The sequence below is a fragment of the Myiozetetes cayanensis genome, unplaced genomic scaffold (assembly GCF_022539395.1).
Source record: "Myiozetetes cayanensis isolate MyiCay16 unplaced genomic scaffold, myiCay2020 scf7, whole genome shotgun sequence".
NCBI lineage: Eukaryota > Metazoa > Chordata > Aves > Passeriformes > Tyrannidae > Myiozetetes > Myiozetetes cayanensis.
This window is the reverse complement of record NW_026087964.1, coordinates 23,266,621-23,282,569: the sequence shown is the minus strand read 5'-3', so window position 1 is coordinate 23,282,569 and position 15,949 is coordinate 23,266,621. Positions and strand designations below refer to the sequence as shown.

The 15,949-nt window shown below is 35.2% G+C and overlaps 1 protein-coding gene across 5 annotated transcripts in view; it reads left to right on the top strand.

The window, feature by feature from the left end:
• The window catches only part of FRYL (FRY like transcription coactivator), a 122,714-nt gene extending 106,765 nt beyond the window's left edge, over positions 1-15,949 (top strand). For 4 of the 5 annotated variants that reach the window (XM_050337577.1, XM_050337575.1, XM_050337574.1 and 1 more), the window contains 7 exons: positions 207-356; positions 2,717-2,815; positions 7,538-7,606; positions 10,858-10,875; positions 11,838-11,948; positions 13,317-13,513; positions 13,858-15,949. In XM_050337577.1, the coding sequence (XP_050193534.1) occupies positions 207-356; positions 2,717-2,815; positions 7,538-7,606; positions 10,858-10,875; positions 11,838-11,948; positions 13,317-13,513; positions 13,858-14,116 (903 nt within the window). In that variant the 3' untranslated portion in view covers positions 14,117-15,949. The remainder of the gene's footprint in view (positions 1-206; positions 357-2,716; positions 2,816-7,537; positions 7,607-10,857; positions 10,876-11,837; positions 11,949-13,316; positions 13,514-13,857) is intronic. The other variant, XM_050337576.1, reaches the window with a different exon arrangement.

Sequence of the window (15,949 nt, the reverse complement as noted above, 5' to 3'; positions counted from 1 at the left end):
AATTGTCTTTATAGGTGCAGGATTGATAGCATTTTCTGGAGCTAGTTTTACATGAAAATTCAGAGCAAATTACATATTAGTTTGTCATTTAGTGATAAAAATACATGCTATCATGATGAAAATTTGCTCTGAAATTCTTAATGTAAAAAGCCAAAGGAGTAGTAAAATGCAGTGTAAAATAAATGTTTTTCTGATTTGATTTCTAGACCATTCAAAGAAAGTTTGTATCTATAACAAATGATTCAGTCAGCTTTCTTGGTGAAAGTCTACAGCGCATTGGAACAAAATTCAGAAGTTCTCTGGAAGTGATGATGTTGTGTTCAGAATGTCCAACAGTCTTTGTGGATGCAGAAACGGTAAGAATCTTTAACTTACACTTTGGAATATGTGCATAAATGTTTTTATGTCACATACAAAATAACTTTTTAACATCGAAAAAAAAAGAAACTCTTTATAATTGAAATCATAGAGGAATTCAAATGTTAAGCGGCCCCTATGTATCATCAATATGTGAAAACAAAGGTTAGAAATGCATTTTCTCACAAAGTAACCTCCAGCTGTAACAGTGAACAGTGAGGGAACTCAGTGATAGTAGATATCACTTAAATTCCCTTGCTATTTTTTGCCTTCCCTGCTTGTTCATGTTTTTATTCTATGTTGTCTGCACAGATAAGAAGGAGGAAGACTACTTCTCTAGCAGCAATTTGCCTTTTTGTATTGTGTTGTTTGTGTATATATTCAGTGATGCATGAGAAACATACAGTGAAGACTTCGAGTTGTTTGTTGCCATACAAGTTGAAATCTTGGTTATAAAAAAATAATAATTCAAGACATCAGCTCAATATTCAGCAGCAGTAAAAAAAAAAAAAAAGCTATGCTAGAATTATTAAGAAAGGAGACAGCAATACAAGAAACACTGTCAAGCTAATATACCTATCCCAAATATACCTTCATCCTGAATTTTTGGGCAAGTTCTGGTCCCCTGATCTCAGAGGAAATGCAATTGCACTGGAAAAGGTTCAAGAAAAATCACAAGGATTATAAAATATGTGGAATGACTTCAATCTAAGATATGAATATACAGGCTAGGATTTTTCAGCCTTTCAGAAGAGAAATCTGTCCACAGATACCTTGATTATGATGGATAAGTGATAGAAATTATTTTATTATTGTCTTAATTGATGTTAAGGATAATCAGATTAAGCTAGCAATGACTTACAAATCATACAGAACCAAGATCCTTCATGTGGTACATAATCAAACTGTTAAATGCTGTCATTTTCTACAGTGTCTGTTCATGTTTTCAAAAAGCAACTAAGGAAATTAATGAAAGAAATAGCCCTGGATAGATTTCCTGAATATGTAGAACAAAACACATTGACAGTGGCTAAGAAAGCATTCTGGGGCAGGTGGGTCACCACATGCTTGCCCTTCTCTAAGGAGCTGCCATTAGACATTGTCAGCTGCAGGGCTGAGATAGATGCATCTTTGGCCTTGACCCAGTGTGGGAGTCTTCTCCTGACCTGGTTTTTTACCTTGTGCTAAGGGGCAATTCTTATGCTCTCACTTAAGAATACGAGGACTTAAAAAGCATGATACAGATAGTGTGTTTCAAGGGAACTGTGTGTTAATGTTTTTTGTTTAACTTAGACCACTTTAAAGCACTAGAAATTAACCAAAAAAAAGAAATTTGTTTGGGATAAGAAGCCACAAGAAGAGTTATATTAGTGTCTATCTAGAATAGTATGTGTGTTTTAAAAAATAAATAAGTAAATACATATATAAAAATAAAAATACAAATATTAAAAGGAATAATGAATATAACATATATGCATATAAATATATAGACTTATGTGTTTGTGTACATGCGTATGTATGCACAAACACACCGTAGTGTTATTACATTAACAAATACTGTGTAAATAAATCTTTTCTTTCCAAATAATTTAATTGAAATGAACCTGCTTGTCAGATTATTTCTCACTGATGAAGTGCAGAGCTCTTAATGTGTGCAAGGGATGACCAGTGTGAGGGAGGAAGCATCATATTAGAGGCGTGTTTATTACAGGAAGTGGCAGGAGAAGGATTAAGAAGAAAAACCTACGTGAAAGTAAATCTACAGGGAGAAACGTTGTGGAACAAAGCTGAGGCAGCAGCCCCTGAGGGAAAAAGGGATTTTGAAACCATGTTGAAAAAGGCGAAATCATTAATGGTAGAAAATTCTTCAAATATCCAGAGTTCTTGCTTTGACGGTTCTGGTTCTTATAGACTGAAGAAGCCTTTTCTAAGTAGTATAGTTTGTATACTGAAAAGGGCAAGTAACCCTCAGTGGATGCTCCTTAGGTTGCTACAGGAGCACGCCAGCAGCAGTACATTTTTTTCCTGCTACAGACTGTTCTGCTTTCACTAGTGGTGTGTGTATCAAATGTTCTTTTTTATGAAAAATCTAAAAATCGCTTTGAAATCTCTTTCAGATGTTAACTCGGTACTGCTCTTCTTATTTTGGAATCAAAACTGTTTTTCAGTGATTTAACAGATAGTCACATGTGTTAGTTCATTTACTCAAAGGTGTCACAAATGATGTGTACCCAGTTAATTCTAATTTGTTTTTCCAAATGTGGACTTGGGATTTCATATTATTTAGTTTAGATGTTAAACTATATGTATTATAATCAGTTGTTACATGGCTTCAGAGGTGATTGCTTTTATCTTCCAGCTACTGTCTTGTGGCCTGCTAGAAACATTGAAGTTCAGTGTTCTAGAGCTCCAAGAACACTTGGATACCTATAATGTCAAAAGAGAGGCAGCAGAACAGGTGAGTCTCTTACATTTCAAAACAGAAATATTAGAACCTACTTATCATGAAATTGTTACAGGTCCTTATCTCTCAACACAGGTAACTAAAAGGTATCTGTGGGAGATATCCCACAGGTATCTGTGGGAGAAAATTTCTGAAAATCCTGTTTCCTTTTCTTACTAGTATTCTATGTGTATAATCTGAACCTGAGGTGTTTTTCTTATGTGTAGCTCATTTTTGTTGCACGTATTTCTGAAACTGAATATATATCATTGCACTATCAGTGGGAAAAGTGCATTCTTAATTTAAAAGTCCTCTTTTAAAAATATTCAGATATTTTTAACATGAATATCAATGAATAATGGTATTTCTTTCTTATGAATGTATTGGCTTATTTTATTAGACTAGAAGGGTAGGATTCACTGCCAGATTAAGACATTTACAGGTAACTGTCTATATGGGAATGAAGTGCCTTAACACCCATAGCATTTAATGATCAGGTCAATACATTAAAAGGAATCAAGAAAGCAATGCTTTTTATCCTAATATAAACTTTTTGCTCAGCTAAGTAACTCCTTGGACTTCCTCTTAATGACTGGATCTCCACTGACAGTAATGGGGGCTTAAACAGCTACGTCATATGTAGATGCATAAATTTAGGGCACATCTTACAGCTAGATCTCATTGAGGCTCATGTTTATGTCAGTTGTTTAGAATAATACAGTTTAGCTTTCAAGGTATATGTTTGTAGTTATATCCTTTTTCCCAAGAACCACAAATTTGAAAATTTCTGTAGCAAGGGTCTGTATATTTGTTTTTGTGAACTTTAGTGTGAAGTTCAGAAAGTAAGATACTAACTTCAGAAAACTGAAACAGGTAAGATTTCTATTTCAAGAGCCAAAAGAAAACATGGATCTATAATCAGTTTTGCAAACAGAGGGAGAGAGAGAATATGTGAGCTGTTGATGTAGAGAGATGATAATTCCTGGGAAAACTGAACATGCTGAATTTTACTGATCTCAGCAGCCTGATAGGCCGTGACAACAGCTGTGTAGGCAAGTTTAAATGATGCAAAACAGAACCAGAATTCAAGCTATGATATCTTGGCAGAGCTGTATTTTGCAGCATGAGTGACTCCATGTTTCTTGATCATGCTGAGTTTATTAGGAAATTATGGCCTCTGCCTTGCAAAGACTGCTGACAGCTCATCTGTTGAATAGACTAGACATCTACTTTTTTGTGGAAAGGATCTTTAAAGAAACACAGTTTGCTCGAAACCAATGCTAAAGTATGCCACACAGCCCTGTTAGTGTAGATAAACTGTTTCTAGGAGCCAGGCCAGCATTTCTGCTAAAGAGTTACTGCATTTTTTTTGCCTTATTCTGCGGTAATACCAATTTATTTAGTCTAATATAGTGAGGTACATTTTGCCATGTAGGCTTAATCAGAAACAAAGTTGTCATCTAATGACTAACACTGTTTTCCTAGATGTAATATTTAATGTCTGGCAATATCCAATGCATAATGCTGTCAGCATTCCTAAGAGAAGATAATGTATTTTATTCATTTTAGAGAGCAGCACGGAGGCACAGAGAGGCTAATAATTTGCCCCACAGTCAGACATGAAGATCTGAGGCAGGGTAAAAAGGGACTCTTGTGTGTACTTAGAATGATGACTATACAAACATGGAGGAATTTTACATCAACTCTTCAGCCCTATTTATCATAGCAATAACAAATGCTATTGTTTGGTTGATTTGTCAAAGTATGACAAGTTAAATTACTTCCCTTTCAGATCACCATGAATTCACTAAATCTATTTTTTTTAGCTGGTCTTGCGCTGCTGGGTATCATATCAACATGGGAACTTCTTTGTATTTTATTTTACTAGTAAACAAATATGGGTATCAGTTTGATGGCCTCTGTCATTGTATCATAGTGAAGGAGTGTTGTTTTTCTGTAGTGGAGCTGTCAAAAGGGAGTCCAGTAACATGTTTCTGTGGTCAGCCTGTCTTCTGCCACAGGATTTGTGAGTGACTGGAGCAGGAAGAAGGTTCACAGGGTGAAAGGAATTGTTCTGAAATAACTGAGAACATTTTGTTAGGGTTTTGTTTTTATTTAATAATTTATAAATATAAAGCAGCAGTACTGCAGAAGAAGAAACTTTTAGCTTTGACCAATCCTTTCTGACTCTTGATAGAATGTAATTTAGATAATTTAGTGCATTATTTAACTGTTTATTGAGCATGTTAAATTAAAAGTAGTGACTAATTATCTCAGATAATTAATGTTTCTAAAACTTTTTTAGAAGTATTTCTTTAGCTGTTGGTCCTCATTTTTTTGGTGTGTTTATTATATAGCATGTGCCATATATAAATCTTCCAAAGCTCTTTCTTAGATTTTATCAGGTTTCTTACTCTGTCCTCTTAAGCAGAGTAGAGGGAATGATTCAGCGAGACTTCCTGAAGTAAAATCTGAATTTCTGTTGTTGCAGACAATTGTGCTATGTATCCTATTCAGTACGAAAGTATTGAAGGCAAAATGCTTAATGAGCTCATTCCAGATCCTTGCTTTCTTCATAGAAACATGCAGACAAATGATCAAACCAAGTGGTTTAGCTACTGTATAATAAAGTAAATATAAATTAACAGATAGTTAAATAAATGTAATTTGCATGTTAATCTTGTATCCTCTAGAATCAACCACTGGAAAATTCTGTACGTTAACTTCTTTAATGAAAATTGTTTTAAAGTTTACTCTAATAGAGGATGCTTGTCACTGCCGTGCTGTGTGGTGTAGTAGCATTCACATGAATGAGACTGAAAAAGTAAGAGGCTTGGGCTCTTTTACCTATGCATCAAGATACAACAGAAAGGTACCTATTGTACAGGGTCTGGTTTAGCACATCTGTTTAGGGGTTATTCTGGCAAACCAGCCTGTGCTTTGATCAAGAGCAATCCCAGACTTCCCTGTGTTATGCTTTCAGCAACACTTCACCATGTATCTTTGTAGGAGATATATGGGGAAAACATAAATTGATGTAAAGTAAACATATCAAGAAGGTTATTTTGTCACACAATCTACTGCTGTTCCCAAAGAGAAAATTTAGGTATTTCTACCATGCTGAACGTATATTCTGTAAAAATTATTAGCATAATAATTTTGTGACCTTTTTGGAGCTATTGTTCTATTTTCGTGCAAGGGAACTGCTTTGACTTCATGTCTGTATTAGGGACAAGGCTACTGAATCAGATAAATGTAATAGAAAATATAAAGTTGTATACCTATCATAGCATTTTAGGCACACCCTTTATTCAGACTGGTTTTAAGATTTAAAAAAGATCTTAAAAGGGCAGTGTGTGAAAATAAATACTAACTTCCCAATTGCTGATGTTATTTGTTCCAGTGCAAACCTATTCCATCATTACTGATGGACACTGTCTGATAAAGATAAAATGAGATTTGCTGTGTATGTTGGTATCCATGTCACTAATTGAAACTGGCACCATGGTGTTTAGGGAATTCCATTTCTCCTCTTGATAAGCACACAGGCCTAGTTAATTCACTAAGTAACCTTTATTAAATTGAGCAGATGGGAAATCACATTTTTCTTTTTCTTGCATCAGACAAAGGTTAGAAAAAGGTCACTAAGATTTCCTCTGAGACTCAAGATATCAAACACATGCAGTATGCTAAATTATTTTTCCTTGGATGTATAGAGCCTGTTCTTCATTTCAGAAGACATTTTGCACTTTATCTCAACATGATACATTCCCATTTCAGTAATACACAAATTACCTCATGCTTGCAGTTGTTTGTGCTGTACTGAAAAATATGCTGGGCGCTGTCTCAGTGAGGTGATCAGGTTGTATTGTCCAAGAACACACTTAACTCTCTAAATGCTTTATAGTAACACGATATTCATGTGAATGCCACATGGAGGACACATGGAGGTTAGTTTTTGATAAATTTACGTGATTGGCTAAAGATAGAAGACCTTGCCCACTGAATATAATAAATATAATAAATGTAATAAATATAATAAATATAATAAATATAATAAACTTGTTGTCTGCTATAGGAAATGGGGTTAAATACAGCCCTGAGTGGAATCTGCAGGTTCGCACTGTGTAATGCAAGAATACTTCATTTCCTTGGCTTGTATGAACTGCAGGGGATGCTAAACTCGCATTGGAGCATTTGGGTTTCTTCTTTCCATCCAGTAAACCTGCACTTGCTACTGCTTACACAGGAGAGCTCTATTTCCTTCCGTTTCTAAAGCAGTCACAAGAAATAGAACAGGCTTACTCTCTAATGTGAATTAGTGCTATGTTTTAAATGCTGATAAATTACGTTGGGGTAAACCTTGTGCAGCAAGTAAAGAGAAAATATGATCTCATGTAATAAAAGGGGTGTTTCTGCCTCCACCCTCCCACACGTTTCACTGCAACAGTATCCAAATTCAACAAGAGGTTAGTATTTATGCTGGAGTGTGCTATCTCCATCTTGGATAATGAAGGAAATTTACAATAGAAGGGACACAATAAAAAATACAAGTGATATATCAGAGTGGATATCATTACTGCAAACAGCATTGGTAAACAATTGATTTCATATCACAATTTTTCATGTAATACGAGAATGTGCAAGACTTGATGAAATGTCTTACGCAGTTTTAGCACAGTCTTCAGTGTGCTCTGTTTCAGAAGATGTTTAATCTTGATTATATTTATTTTGCAGTGGCTAGAAGATTGCAAAAGAACATTTGGTACTGATGATGGTATTCATGGCACTAACACAGATGCCCAGGTAGGTGTATGTCATTTGTGAGTCTCAGGAAATGAGATTAAAAACATCTTTATTGCACAAAAATTCCAATATTTGTAGAGAGATTAAAAATGCATGAAAAGCATTTCATTTTAGTTATCATCCTATCTTTTGGAAACTCAGAATCTTATGAAGTGGTAGTCTAATAAAAACAGGTCTTTTTAATAAAAGTTGGCAACCTTGGGTTCTAGACTTAATAACACTGAGTAGATAAGCAGACTAGATACCATCTGTGTACTAGCAAGTCTGCTTTTCTGCTGCTGCTTCTAGAAGGAAAAAAGATTAGCATTCTAATTATATGCTCAGATAAACAGTCTACCCAAAAACCTCTAGGGAATTCAATATAATTAGTAATATATAAATACATAAGACCTTTCTGGAGCCATTATTAGGGTGAAGAGGAACAGGGAGTAAAGTAAGAGTATGGCAAAAAGCTCACAAAACACTTCTGTCAAAATATCATCTAACAATAGGTGCAGTAACCTATTAATACTAGTTGAACACTTTCTATGTATCTGCATGGCAGTCATCCATGTTAATATTACTAATTGCTATGGGAAGTGATGGCTTTTCCCCAAGTGGACTAGGACTGGGTTTTTTTAAAATATATAATAGCTGCATAATATTGACACTGTTGGTAAAAAAGCAAATCCAAAAACTGACATTAGTAGGTACAAGGAATCTGCCATCTGAAGTCCTGTAATAAGAAAAGTGAAAGATGTAAGAAAGTAGAATTCAGGTAGCAGATGAACTTATCTTTTGCTAAAATTCCCAAATCCAAGCTGAGAAAGGAGGAATTTTATTCATTTTATTCAACTTAACTCTATTCATTGATGCACTTGGTCATGTTTCTGCTGCTGAAAATATAGTCTTCAACAACAGAAATGTCTGTGGTGTCCTTGGACTATTTTTTCTTTTATACAGTTTTCTTTTGCTGTCATATATGTATGTATGTTTGGGTTTTTTTCATTTAATCACAAAATGCACCTGAATTTTTAGAGTAGTGAAACATATGATAATATGCTGTTGCTTTTTTTATTGCATTGAAGTTGACACATTTAAAAAAGAAATCATGAAGATAAGCAGAGGTAATGCAAAACCAGCAAAATAATTTGCTACCATTTGCAAGGATTTTTGTCTTGCCTATGAACACACAGTTCAGTGCATTTTATACTCGGTTTAAATCTTTGTATACTGACCAGTACGTGTTTAGAAATAGGAAGCAACATTTACTATTACAATACAGTAAATGTTATATAAATATAAAAAGCAGCATTTATGTATTTCAGTCCATATTTATAATGTTGATTGTATACACAAGAAGCTGCTCTAACATTTACCATGAAGGCAAATATTACTGTTCCCACTGTATAGGGAAACTAAGAAATGGAAGAAAAGCGACATGCAGGCTTTCAAATAGCTTGTACAGAGAAAATCCAAGATTCCAAGTGAGGCAGTTTTGCTTGTTCTTCCCTGTTTCTGCAGGGTTTGAAGACAGCCTCTTAAAAAGAGTTTATGTGACCATTCACACTGATTATTTGGGGGGACCTATTTTCATTTTGGTTGTCAACCCTAGCCTGCGAGGCATGCTGGTAATTGTTTATGTGCTGCTTATACTCGCAGGTTCAGTTAAAAACATTGTAATATCCATTGAGAAGGCAGAGTCCTCTTATCCTGCTTCATAAATACACACTATTTACAGAAGTTCTAAATTTGCTCAGGAGAACAGATATTTTTCAATCACTAACACAAACAAGATTTTCTTACTAATTTTTAGCACTATGGTCCATACAGCTAAGAAATAGTGAGATTAATTCTGTTCTGGCTTGTGCATTGCCAGCAAGTAAATCTAATTATTCAATTCATGCTATTAGTACACACAAGCCTGAAAGAATGCACCTGGACTCTGGCTAGACTGTTCCTACAGGACAGGCAGGTCGAAAAATCAGATTATTTCTCAAGTAAGCATGTATGTGAAAGACACTGAAGCAGCACAAAGATATTTTTAAAAGAAAACCTCTCTCAAATTTTTTAAAAGTAGCTATCAAGGTGTTGGGGGAAAGAGATTAATTATGGCTTACAGTAATAATGAGACTTGGCTTTAAGAACACTGGAACTTAATGACTAAAATTATTAAATAGCCAACTCAGCCATTTCTCAAATCTGATTCTCTGTGCTTCATTAAAGTTAGTCATCAAATTCATATTGACTTCAGCAGTTCAAAATCTTGACAGTGTTCTGTGCATCAGAAGTTTTTGCTTATATAACAATTGTGCCATGTATATAACAGCACAGAGTGCAGAACAAAAACATGCAGTGTAACACAAACGTGCTATGCTATAGCCTGTTCATTACATCATATATAATTTATTATACACATCGTGTACAGTCATATGCTTAGTAAAGCTCAACTGCTTCTGTCTGTTGGAATCAGACATCAGTTGCATCTTCATATGTTTTGCTCTCAGGCACATGGTGTGGGTGCAGTGGGGCTGTCCTGTGCAGGGCGAGGAGCTGGACTTTGATGATTCTTGTGGGTTCCTTACAAATCAGGATATTCCATCATTTGGTTTGCTGTGAGCACTGTATATGCTTAAATGGCACCGGCACACTAAGTGCTGTACAAAGCACAGAAGTTCATGTCCCTAAGTCTGAGAAGTGTATTTTCTGATGATTTCTCTCCCTGTCCCTCTTTCCCAAACGTTTTTCTGAAATAGCTTTTAAAACCCAAGTGCAATTACATTACAGAAATCTCTCAGAGGTGTTGAAAATTGAGTTTAGCAAAGCCAGGAATTTTTCTAAACTGAATTCAGAATCTAAATTAATGTTACATTTCAAATTTTAGAAGGCATTATTTGTGCTTAAACTCTAGTAGTACAGAACAAGTAAGAAACATTGCAGAGATGTCCAGATCTGAATGTCTTTGATTTTGGTTACCTTAAATTTGTGACCTTTCAGACTACACAATGTACAAAGACCAGGGTTGTGTGTTACTTACGCTGTGGGACATCAAAGCCAATGTTATCTATCTCTAGTTATAGCTGTAAGTAGTTTCATCTCAAATTCAGTCTGTTAACTTTTTACATTCAGGGTGTACTTGGAGCATGTTACTTGTATTTCTTCCTCCATTTTACCTGGGACATCTTTTACCCTAATTATAATTATTTCCTACACTAATTCTTACTCTTTTTTCTTTCTTTGTATTTTTGTGACCTGCTCATCTTCTTGCTTAGCAAATGGAAATTCTAGCAGTAAGTGATGGTTCTTGATTTATCAAATACTTAACTATGCCAGTCACCAAATTGTCTTCATCTGTCTCGTCCATTTGTGAAATAATGGTGTCTTGTCATAGACTATTACAGAAATGCTGTGTGCTTTAATTTTGCATCATCTAACCCATTGAACTGTTGGTCCTTTGTAGATAATAGGGTCCCGTAGATAGTAGAACATTATAAAGATTATTCCATCAGCACTAGCTTTTATGTCTGTATGTAAAGCAGTATTAATACTGTCTGCACTTTTGACTAGTTTTTTAGATACATAAAAATGGAAGCAAGACATGTATAAGTTAATGCTGCTATTTCATTTCCTTAAGAATATATGATGTGGTATTTTCTAAAATAGAATAAAAGCTATCTTTTATAAAGGAAACATTATTCTTGCCTCCAGGAATAGAATTATTCTCCCCTAAGTCATCAGGCAGTGTAAGCTAAGGGCCATACTGTGCTTATGCAATAGAAATAGTCATGGTTATGAAAGACTCCATACTTACAGACCACAACTGCATCTTACAGATATTAGATTTTGAATTTAAAACAGTAAAATATCGATAATAAAAGTGATCTATGAAACACTGTCTTGTTTTCAAGACATGAAATCTTGTAATGATCCAGACATTTCAAAATGCCTTTTGAATCACTTTACATCCCACCCCACGCCCCTTCTTGGAAAATGCAACTTACTAAAAAGTAAACCTTAAATCTGTGTGAGAGGGGCTACCTGTAAATCTAGAACTCAATGAAGCTTTCATCTGCTTTTCATTAGCTTCTTGCTATGTTAGCCTCTACATATTTTTGGCATTTTCTTTAGTAACCAAGTACCTACTTTTAATTTTGCACATTCCGTATTGAAGAAATTGTGATTTATTGTTTCTTGTACTGGACAGTAGAAGTTTTTCACTTCCTCAATATAACACTGTTGCTTACTTTTGTAGGAGCTGGAGTTGTGTCGGAGGCTATACAAGTTGCATTTTCAGTTACTGCTTCTGTTCCAAGCCTATTGCAAACTCATCAGTCAAGTAAAAACAATCAAAAAAGAAGCAGAGGTAATGAAAATCATGCCATTTAGCTTGTAATTGTTGACATTTTAAAGTCAAACAATTTAAAATACACTTCGATAACATTTTAATCAGTGGGACATCTTTTTAGAAACTGGAGGAGGGTACCAGCTGTTTTATAGCCAATTATTAAGAGATTTAAGTAGACCTTACAAGAACTTTCTGAGATGTTCAATTATCTGTGTTGATTTTTGTACATCTTCAAAGCTTTTAAAAAACCAGGCATGCGGGGAGTCCAGTGATGAGGATTTTAAATATTTCAGTAGTGCTCCTGGTGTATTCTAATCAAGCTACAATCAAGGCATATCACCTCCACTCAACAGAGTTCTGTGATGAAGCCCCTTTCCATCTTCCTGGTGTTTCCTATTGCAAACACCATCACTTGCTACCAACTGATTTATTTAACTGTGTCACTGCAGCCACCGTGCAATTCCTCTGCAACCTTGGTTCCCATCCCAAGCATAGTTAGTAACACGTTCTAGATGTTTTATGCCTGATTTTTAGTTGTAGTAACTTCAGAAGTAAAAGGTGTCCTTCGGTTGTGCATGTGGTATGTACGTGAAGTTAATTGACTTCATCTGTATGCATTATGCTATTAAAAATGTCTTCTGAAAGTTCTCCCCTGGGTCTGAAATACAATAAACAGAGGGAACAGGTTAAAAATAGGCTGGGTCTTCCTTGATATAGTAGTGAGGAAGATGAAAAAGCTGGGTCAAAGTCTTTGGTTTATGAGTAGTCTAGGAAAAAAGAAAAGGTTGTTCCTCATATTTTAGTAGAGAATGTAATTAAGTTTGTTTCTGTTTGAAGAATGCTGTGGAAGGTTGGCATCACATCAGTCCCACTGCTTGCCTAAGTTAGTCAGATGCAGAATCATGTTCTGAGAGATGCCCTCGTGTTTTGCTCATGCGTTGATGCTAAAGCCAAAGACAGCATTGTTATATACGGGCTGCATTACAGTTCCTTTGCTGGGTTACCAGTCGTCTTGATTTTTTCTCTATATTTAAGCTGTCCTTGTAGTTACACCATTGCTGTACTTTTCTGTAGTGTTTAACTCTTCTTGTCAGTTTAATTGATATTAGGTAATGTAAGGAAAAATGTGGGTTTTGAAATAAATATAAAAAGAACTAGGAAGGAAACATCATCAGGGAAAAGCCCAAATACATAATGTGGATGCTTAGGCCATTAAATTAAATTAAATTACCTGTATATTTGAACAACTGCAGCAAATATTTGGGTGTACTTTTTCTGTTTCTCATTTATTATTGTAAGGGGGGGGAATGTAAATCTGATCTGCTGAAAATTAAATTGGCTTAAAATAATGTTTAAACAAGAAAAGGTAACTTATACTCGTTTTAGGTCATAAACATGTCTGAAGAACTTGCTCTATTGGAGAGCTGTCTGAAGGAGGCTGAGGCTGCGTCTGACAGTGGTATTGAAGAAGTTGAAATTGCAGAGGCTTCCCAAGCTAGCACAGAAACAGCTATTCACTCTCTCATTGAAACCCTGAGAAACAAGGAGTTTGTGTCAGCTGTAGCACAGGTCAAGGCTTTCAGGTAAGTGCTTAAGGATTGCTTTCAGATGTTTCTTAGTGGACCTTTTTAAATTAAAAACAGGGATAGGCACTATTCCAGGTTTTTCTCAGCTCTTGCTGGATGTCCTTTTCAAAAAGGACAAGCACTGTTGTTTCATTAAAGCTTTTGCAATTTAAGAACAAAAAGCAATACTAGTAGTACTTGTTCTTTAGAATTTATCTCTGAGAAATGATAGTTAATTATGAGGACTCTATGGAAGAAACATTTCTCTTGCATTTTCCAATGCCTTCTGTTCAAATGTCTGTTTAAAGAATATGTAAACATTTAATTTTTCTAATGTTTAAATCCATATTGTGTGTTTACAGATCTATTTGGCCCCACGACATCTTCGGCAGTTCTGAAGATGACCCAGTTCAAACACTGCTGCACATATATTTCCGCCACCAGACACTTGGCCAGACCGGCAGCTTCGCAGTTGTAGGCTCCAACCAAGACATGTCTGAGGCCAGCTCAAAGCTGATGGAACTTAATCTAGAAATTCGAGAGTCTCTACGCATGGTGCAATCCTATCAGCTTCTAGGGAAGATGAGAACAGGAATAAATCTTGTCAGCACTGGATTCTGAACAGCTGTCATTTAGAAAAGAACTGATGATGAAGACACTTCAGACTATTATTGAGCACCTTTCATGAAAAACATAAAAACAAACTTCCAGCAATCCTGACAACCAACACAATTTTATCGCAGCAAGAAACTGTTCCATCAAAAGTAAAAATCTGAAAATTGAAGTGAACATCCTACTTGACTGCTCTTTCTACACAGCAGCCTGAGTGGCAGTAGTATTTTTTTATTAAATTTATCTATAAAAACTACATGAAAGGAAAAGGGCTTAAATGTAATGCATACATATGCATTATTTTCTGTTGTAACAGAACTCTAAATGATATTTGCAGTAACAGCCTCTACAGGTTGAATCAGTATTGCAGGTGGGATGAGGCTAAAATCAAGGCTGGTTTATTTTGGCTGAAGACCTGCAAGGCTTCCTGGCTTTCCCAGCAGCAGTAGATATAATCATCAGCTAATACCTAACGAGACACTTTGCAACGTCATGAAGAATGTGCGGTCCAACATGAGTAGAATGACTTACGACTGCAAAAACCATTGACTTCTCAGCGTTTTATTTGCTTTTGTTGTCTGTAATAAGGAAATTATGTGTGTGAGTTAGAATGTATGGCTATGTGACAGTTTGTTTTTTGAAGGTATGGATGATTGTTAAATAAGGTCTCAGAGCATGCTTAAAAGAGCTGCAAGATTATTTTTGAAGAAATTTTATTTTATTAGATCTAATCCTCATAGTGTGTAAATGTTAGGACATTTAATAATATTTTCAACTGGGATTTCCCAGTGTTTCTAAAAGAAATAATATATCTGTTAACTTTATTGGAATGCTGCTCAGTTCTCTGACCAGTGCTTATGTTACAAATATTGATAACAACTAACCAAAAAGTAGCTGCCTGCAGAGACTTTAAAATGTATATTAAAGATATATGCTGCCCATCAACAATTCTCATTAGAAGTTAACTTATTTTATTCTGTATATATTCTAGAAACTGTATAGTGCAAAACCAGTATTTTTCTTGTAAATTTGTGCAATGCACTGTTAAAACAGTAGGTGTATAAAGCTATGAGGGGAAGGGAGGTTCCCTCGTGGTAGTCACATGCAGTACTTGCAGTCTGAGTGGTCTGCAGGGTTTGAAGAGTTTGAATGCACGTATATGCGTCTTCATGACTCAACTGCAGCCTAAGGAATTGGGACTATATAGAAAAAAAAAAAATGACTGACTACCAAAACATGCAAACAGGCAATATACTCATAGTTCAGTGTCAAAAGTCTGTAGCATAAAACAAACTGGATTCTGTTGAAACCAATAGCATTTTGTAGAAAAAAAAAAAAAAAAAAAAGAGGAAAAAAAAACCAGGAAAAAAGAATGTAGTCCCACTATTCCTGTGATTTGAAAGGAACACCCAGTATTTTTATATACATCTCTTACCCACTGTGATTTTTTTTTAATGGGCTCTAATTCCAGAGTTTAAATGTAGAATTGAAATTCTTAGCTCTGCCTTTTTGGGGGAATTAGACCCCACTAGAAATGTAATTATGCTGAAATGCATTAATTGAAGGCACTGTGCACACTGTTGGACTGCTGACAGTAGTTATGTTATCCTAACAAGTTCTGTAACTGGTCAAGGCACATCCATATTCACTGTATTTTTTTTTCCCCTGTCCCTGATAAAATTGAATTATTTTGATGGTTTTGTGGTACTGTAGATGGTGTTCTTAATTATTTAATTAGTATTTACCAGGGATAAGTAGTTTTATTTAGGGGCACATTACACTTTTATTTACATCATCTTTTACCAGCTTTTTTTGTAAAAATAAAAGACATTGTATCTGTCA